Raw genomic sequence first — 8,292 nt, 5'->3', positions numbered from 1 at the left:
AAGAGCGTGGAGCAGCAACCATACTAGCTGCAGCCGCTGCAGCAGCCAGAGCAAGCAAGGACTCTATTGTTCCCTGGCGTTAAACAGTTTTTCCTTTTCAACTGCCATGCACAATAGCGGGGGAAAGGTTTCCAGTCCCCTTCTCCCCGTGAAGAAATTCTGAAGCAGGGAATATTGTTGGAAGAAGGCTCTGCGGTCCTGCTGCAGGGTTTGGAGGTGGCTGCTGGAGCCATGGGCTTGAGCGAGGGGAGCGCTGCTCTCTGCCGTGGGCCAGGGGTTCCCCCCGTGCCGGCCTCCTGCGTGGGAGTGCTCGTGTTTCTGCTGCTGGGGAGCTGGGACGCTCGGGCGCAAAGTGAATTCCAAACTTCGTCGGTGTATTTGTGGAAGACCGGTAAGTAAGGATGCTGTGTTAATGCGACAGCAGCGTGTTCATTTTGTTTTCTTGTGAGTAATAACCTTTTTGTGTGCTTTGTGTTCTTGGAGAGAGAAAGTTGAATTTACACAAGTAATGTTTACTTGCAGGGTTGTAGGGGAAAATAAATAAATAGGTCATCTTCCAGGATTCCACCAGCCAAGCAAATATGGCAATTAAAACAACATATTTGTGACTCTTTGGCACTGTTACTGAGATCTCTCACCTATTTCCTGTGTCTGCTGAGGTTTTTCATTTTGTTAGCAGCTCTGCGATCTATGTAAATAGCAAAGTTCAGGGTGTTAGTACCTGTCCACAATGAGAAGGAACATTTGTTACGATTGGAGTCAGCAACATTAACAGTGCTCTAAAAATATTGACTTTTCACAAAGAAAGACGTTTGTGCTCTGTGCTGACATGTAATATATTCAGTGTGGTAATTGATGGGGAGTTGGGTTTGTTAAATTTAGGTTTGTTGCACAGTATATAGGACACGTGAAAGCTAATGATGGATTAGGTGAAATAATCCAAGTGATGCCAGATCTCATAACCAAAGAGCCAAAGGCAAATAGGCTGTGGATTCATCCCCACACTAGACAGATAATTTTCTCTGCTTTGATACTAATGAGTTACGTGTCTGTTTTAAAGATTGCATAGTCATAACAGTGTTCCAACCTTAACTTTGCATTAAAAATCAGTGGGGAATTTTCCAATGTCCATTCATATATTACATCATTTCAGAACTTTAGCAGTGATGAATGTGTACATTTTAGTTTTTTAACACAGTTATAGTTTCTGTGGAAGCAGAGTAAAAGTCTCCTTTAGGAAATTTAAGAATTTCAACCCAGTAAATATTTAACCTTTGCTTAAGCATTTGGCTGTCTTCCCTTTATGTTGCCAAAAATAAAGCCATCTAAAAAGTAGCAGTTTTGTTTAAAAACTGTTTTTCCATTAAAGGATAATACAGTAATAAGAGAGAGTGCAAATTAATAATTTGTCTGAAAAACAACTTTAAGAAGACAGTCTCTCTGCTTTATGGAGGGCCCCAGCCTTCTGCCACAGAAGCAGATCAATTTACAATTACAGTGATATCCTGAATTTTTTAAGAGGCTCCATCTATCCAGCAGCTCAAGTGAGGAGATTAAAAGGAAATTCATTTAAACAAAAAGACAGGCTTTCCAACAATGCTAGAAACAGAAATCTGAAGAAGGGAAAATCCTTTGTAATTTTCCCTTCTGACTGAAAGATGGGTCGCACAATGACAGGGACCCATTTTTTTTTCTTTTGAACTATTAACAAATTCAAAACATAGTTTTCAGTTCCGTTACAGATTTGTAAATGTTCAGCACACACTTAAAAAGACATAAAATACATACACAGATTTATGCAAAAGCACCGTAATAATGTAGCATTTTCATTAAACATTTTACACTTACCTTAAGTTTCTAAGTATCAGTAGAATAAACTTTGCAGCATTTTATTATGTCTCCATGTAACAGTTTACAGATTGTGTTTTAAAATAGTAATATAGGCTGAGATTAGTAACAACCCTAGTTAACTAACACTTAAGACCGTGAACTGCCAGTTTGTTGTGGGCTTAACTCTGCTTACTTTGCATCTCATACACGTGCTCTGAAGTCACATCAGTTAAGTCAGCAAGAAGCAAACGGGGTTGGCTTATGCTTTCTCCTCCTTTTCTACCATCCTAGCAAAGACTGCTCTTAAGCAACTTTTCTTTTGAACTGATGTGATCTAATTATGCTGCCTGATGAAGAGCAAGTTCTTCCCTTCAGCTTTTCTTCTGTGACCTCTCTCCTATGTGTTCCTTGAAATGAGGAATAAGATATGCATGTTCACTGCACAGCTTTTAGTATAATAACATCAGTGACTTGACCAGGACACCATGAAAAACAACTCAGAGTGGCTCTTTCCAAACAGCGAATGGCAAGGTAGCACATCTGTGTTTGACTGCTAATTAAATCTTTCCACTCTTGTTCTTAGCTAGAGTTTTGCTGTTTCTCCCACCTCTTTGTGGGAGGTTCTAGAAAGTGACCTAGGAGAATCTCTGGCTAGTGAGCTGAAGAGTTATCTAGTGAAGGGTGTATAAAGTTCATCTGAAGTATCATAGAGAATAATAAAACTGAACAGTACTGAGCTCATCCAACTCAAGTGATATTTTGCTTTTCCTTCTGTGAATGAAATGAGTCAGGGGAATGTGTGGCTAAGACTGTGTCTAGGACATCAGCTTGATTGTAGGCCTTTTGGGACCTGCTATGTCCTTTTTATAAGAAACTTCATATTTTTGTAGCTAATTTAGTCTGGCCTCAGCTTTTTAAAATGCTGTTCATTATTTACATGTGCCTGGTTTTTAGTTCTAAATATATTTTAAAGAGTGTCTAGATGTATGCTACTCCATGTCTTCTATACTGGTTTACTGCATTGTGTTTTCTTAAGGATGCCCTTGACAGTTTTCTGCAGGGGTTATGGAGTTTGAGTTAGGCATTCTTTCTCCTATGAAAATAACAATTGTTTGGGACTTTTTGTAGTTTTGGGAGGGGTATGTGGTAACCTTCTAATTCGAATTTCGGCATTTTACTTCCAACCTATGAAAACCTGTCAGGGGTCATGACTTTTCCTGGCTGTTTCCATTCTCCTGTCCACTACCATAAACATGTAAGGTGTTTGTAATACTCAGATTAGACATTTTGAGATTTAAATATATTTGAGGCACAAAGTTGTGAACAGCCAGTTTTGAACTAAATTATCTCCAGTGGCCCTGTCTTAAGCTCCACCATCCTGTGATATGGATGCCATCACTAAGTAATTTCTACTTGTCCAACTGAAACTGCTGTGAAGTTTTGGCTTTCATGACTTTTTCAGTCTCTTGTAAGAATGGGTATTTGCTGTTACACATTTATGCTTCCATTTTGGTGTATTTAATAGACCTTCAGTGTTTTGAATGGTACTTTGATGAACATAGTTGATAATTTACTCTCTAAACTATGTTTCTTGCCAAACATTCTTATGCCATATCATTCAGACCAGCTGAGTGCATTTTTTTCAGATTCAAATACATAGCTAGTTCATTTTGTGTGGTCACTGGAAAAGCCATTTGGTTTCCTTGAGAGTAACTGAAGCAAAATCTCCATCTCTACAGAATACCTGGCTCTTTACAGCAAAGTGATGAAACAGCTAGATTCCCAGAGCTGAGTCATGGTTTCTGTCTCCTTGATGATTTGAGGTAGAGAACAGCAGTTCTTAGCAACTTGTAGAACAGATGATGTGTGATGTTAAGGGATGGAAAGTCCACTGTTATGAGGTGGACGCTGCTGAGCATTGGACTTTTGAAGTTAAAGGAGTTTCTGAATGACAAGTTTTGTTCATAAGTAATGGCCCTTTTCTGAGTCTACTGATTTCATTTTTAATGAACAGTTGTTTGGTTCAGGTTTTATACTGCTATATGGAATTTCTGTGAGTTTCTGAAATGTTCGTATTCTACCTTAACTATTTCAAAGCCTTACTGAATTGTTTCCCTGTATGAACATGCACCAAAAAACCCATCTGTGCCACAATTCAATTAAAAAAATGCTTCTTTGTTAACTTCTGTTATATGTTATTGTCCAGTTTATTTTATTTTTAAAATAAAATTTTAATATTATAGAACATTTTATAATCTTGCTTAGTCTGCCCACCATAGGCTAAGATTTTGATGTATCTGTGTTTTGCAGTAAGCACTGTGAACACTGCTCATTCCTAAATAAAGGCTGTCATTGAGTTATCACTATTCAAGAACAAGAAAATACATATTGGTTTGACATTTCATGATGCAGGCCATATATATATATATACCATTTCTATAAACAACTAATTGTAGGCATTTCTTGCCACCTCAGAACTCTCCTTTATTTCTTTCCACCTTGTGTTTAATCTGTTTTTGTTAACTGACACTGTGGTCTGTGATGTGCTGTTAGTGTTGGGTGTTTGCCTATAGTTGCTAATATAATTGTGGAAGAGCTGCACAAGATCACAAAGTTTCGAACACATAGTAAAATTGCTGCTTCTGACAGGTTGAAGTAATGCACATTACATGCCTGATATGGAAGATTCAGCATTGAATTGATACCTCTGGAACAAAAGAAGTAATAAGAAAAAAATACCATCATTATCTGTTTGAAAGACTATTGGTCACATCTCAGAAAGTATAGATTGACATAGCTCTGCTGAATTACTTGAAATGTCTGCAATTGTGTGATACCAGGGCTTGGTCTTCTGTATAATGGTTGCAACTGGGTGTTTTCCCCTTCTTTTTAACAAAGGTAGAACTTGAAGTAGACTTTCTGTAGTTCACAGTGCCTTTTTAAAATTAAAGGGAAAAATTCTTCATTTTCTGAACAGAACACTTAAGTATCTAGGTTTTTATGCTGTTGTTGTGTTTCTGTATATGAGAATTGGTCCTTAGATGATAACTTGCTCAGTGTTTTAGGCAGTGGAGAATTGGAGGAAAGGTGTTAACATGGGGGTATGAAACACAGAAGATCAGATGTGCTTTTTGGGGGGCAGGGGTCCAGTGTGAAACCTGCGTGACAACTGGTTTCCAGTGGCACCAGGGGGGTGTTGAACGTTCTGCAGCCCAAGAGTTCTTAGCCTCTTTCTGAGCATTGTCGGGCAGCAACATCACTCCTTGGTTCTTCCTTGTTTCATCCTTGTGGGAAGAAGCCTGCACAAGGGCCACCTGCTTCACCTGAAGAGCCTACGAATAAATCTTTCTGCTGTTTCAAGATGTCGCTCTGGGATCTTTTAGGCACATAATGCTTCTTCATTACTTGATGAGAACTTGGTTCTCAAAACTCTTCTGATTTTGAATGTATTGTTTTCCCACTTACACATGATGTAGAACAAACACAACCTCTGTACCAGTATTCATCCTAGTCTGTTTTATTTGTGTTTTACATATTCCAAGGCCCAACTTTATTTTGAAAATAGTTTAGTGCCACAAGTGAAATTGGAGACGAGAGAGTTTTCAACCTGTTTTTTGAAATTCCTCATTTATCATGTTTGGTGACCAACAAACATAAAATAACTTGATAAAATGTCCTCATTTGATTTTATTTAGGACTGTCCTTATTTTCAGAGGACTGACTGTTTCTATCTTATATTAATGCCTGAGGGTTACGGAAGTCCTTCCTAGGACCAGCAGTCCACCAGGCATTTCAAAATGTGCCCAAATACGCTCTGACAGGAATGATCACAAGGCAAGAGAGAAAAATTATCTAACCAGCCCTCTGATTAGAACGTGTATCTTTCAAAGGTTGTGTCAGCTTGTGTTTTGAATGTTTCATTGTACAGCAGAAATTCCCCCTTTCTTTCAGTATTTTTTTTCCAAAACCAAAGTAAGTATTTTTTTCAGTAATCACAGCTTGAGACTAGAGACAGTTAAGTCTATGTCAGTAAATAGAAAACTCCCAAATCTGAAGAGATTAGGAAGAAACGATCTGAACAGGAGGATTAGATGTGAAGACCAAGAGAAAATGCTAAATGAGAAAAGATGTTTTAACATGAGGCATGACTGATTGGAAAGGAATTAATATGTGAGAATGAAACAGGGCAATGATGACCTCTTCAAGGAAAAACAGAGTTCTAGTTATGGCGAGGTGAACTTGAGGTGGTACTTGCATGTCCTTGAGTAGGGAGAGAGAGGTCAATATTTTAAAACTGTCAATGTAAAACACGTTTTCAGGTTTCATCATTTTAATTCTCATGTCTTCAATTACAGAAAAAGATAAAAGAAATATTAATAAAAACCGCATTTCTTCAGCTTTTTAATGAGTAAAAATGATCCAAGCAAAATGTGCTAAAGATGCTTTACTGTTACCTCACTGAATTAAAATGTAAGTGATCTTCCAGCACTGAACATGGTTAAGTGTTGGTTACATATGCTCTGCATAAATTAAAATTAATTAGAATTTATCACTTCTATTACATTCTGCAATGTGCATCTAAGCAACCACACTATTTACTGCCTGTCTCCCAGTTAAATCTGACTTTTATGTAGTCAAATGGGGCTTGTATATCTATGACTTGAATAAGAAAATATTCATTTTCATTAGGCATGTTCATCACTCTTGCTCTTTGCCCTAAATTATAAAATATTTTTTCATAATTTTGTATTCAACAGAAATTGTGCAAAGCAAGTATTAAGTCTTTGATTAATGCAAAAGGTTTTTAGTGCAGCCTGGCAACAAAGCATTTGGCAGAGATGCAGAAAATGGTTGCTTTAAGGAGATTATTTATAAATGTTTTTCAGTAATATGTCCTTATTTAACGAAATTACACTAAATATTTAAAAGTTTGGAGAAAAATTCTGTGCTGCTGAAATTCTTTTTCTTATGCAGCTGCTTTGCTATATCTGAAAGAGGAAAACAGAGAAAAGTATGGCTAATATTAAAAATCTCTAGTTAAGATATACAAGTAATATACTCAGGGCTAATGGCTGACTTCACTTGTAGGACAGCATTTTGAAGCTGTCAGAAAAGTGAAAAATGGTAGCTGATCATGTTGTACTAGTAGCTGAGAATGTCTTGGATTGTTTTCAGCAAGTGCCCTGAAGTGTTTATGCTAACTGGATCAGTTGAATCCCTCTGCCTATGGGGATGCTGAACTAAGAGAATACCTCAAAACCTACAGGCTGTTTTGTTCTGTAGGCTGGCTGCACTGGTGCTGAATTGATTCAGTTTATTAATATCTTATAGGCAAGATTTTAACTTCAGAGTTCCCAACTCTGCTTGATGTTGATGGATTCTTTTCTCATGTTCATCTACTTAATTGTTCAGGTGTCAAGACTGTGTATGTTTTAATGCGGTAACTCCAGACTTAATAGAAGCCCAGCTCCCATAATATAAAGGCTAGTATTCTCGAAGACAGGTAGTAATCTATATTTTGAGGTAGTATTTGCCATGGTATAAATTAAATTACACATTAAATTTCATACTGTCACAGAGAAATAATTTCAGGGATTTAGGACACAACAGATATGCATTCTGTTTAATGAAGGTCCTTTCCTGCATTCACTAGTTTCTTCATTGTGTATGTCTTTTTTTTCCCCTCCTTGTATTCTTCTGTAATCTATTTTCTGTCCACAAGCAAAGCCTCTCTGTTTAATGGGTCTGGGAGACCCTTTTCTGGATGTATATCTAGTAAAAAAATTCTATTTCTTGGACTAGTGAGGCTGAAAAAAAATGGTGGGTTCCTTAGGTGGGTAAAGATCTGTTTAAATTCAGACTGACCGAAGTTGAAAATCGGGAGCTTTGGTGTGGAGCCTCAAAGGAGGCAATGGGCTGACAGAGCCTGCTGTTGGAAACAACATAGCATTAACTTGGGATTTTATTTATGGATTTCTTCTTCTTCTTTTTTTTTTTTTTTTGTCTCTCTGTCTAGTGAGGCAGTAAAAAATGTATGAAGTTACTAAAATAATTAGATTAATTGGATGAAAGCTATCTAGAAACACTTACAAAAAATCACATTGTTTTGTTAAAGTTTTCCTAGATGATAACAATTAAAATTACCGTAACTATTGGATATTAAATCTCAGTCAAACAAAAGCTAATGTCAGCAGTTTTTCTACCACCCGAATTAATCTCCCCTAAAGACCCCATTATTTACCTCTTTCATATGAATGCTGTACAGTTAAACATATCAGTGTCTGGGATTTCACACTAAATACAGCAGACACTTATTGTAGCAATCAGCACGTTCTCAGCATTAATTAACACTCTGCATTTTGGTGCTGCTGACTTTTCTGGAAGTAGCTGGTTTTTTTCAATTCACTTTCTCTATTTTGTGGGCACGACCAAGATTATTTTAGTGTTTTCATGTCTATGGGA

At 37.2% G+C, this 8,292-nt stretch overlaps 1 protein-coding gene across 1 annotated transcript in view; it reads left to right on the top strand.

Annotated features, from left to right (window-relative positions):
• The first annotated feature begins 231 nt into the window (after positions 1 to 231).
• Positions 232 to 8,292, top strand: part of THSD7A (thrombospondin, type I, domain containing 7A) — a 196,484-nt gene continuing 188,423 nt past the window's right edge. The window contains exon 1 of the mRNA XM_009994927.1: positions 232 to 391. Within this exon, the coding sequence (XP_009993229.1) occupies positions 232 to 391 (160 nt within the window). The remainder of the gene's footprint in view (positions 392 to 8,292) is intronic.

This window comes from Chaetura pelagica, unplaced genomic scaffold (assembly GCF_000747805.2).
Source record: "Chaetura pelagica isolate M959 unplaced genomic scaffold, ChaPel_1.0 scaffold12, whole genome shotgun sequence".
In the NCBI taxonomy this organism is placed as follows: Eukaryota; Metazoa; Chordata; class Aves; order Apodiformes; family Apodidae; genus Chaetura; species Chaetura pelagica.
Note: the sequence above shows the minus strand (reverse complement) of the source record. Positions and strands in the feature narration are given on the sequence as shown.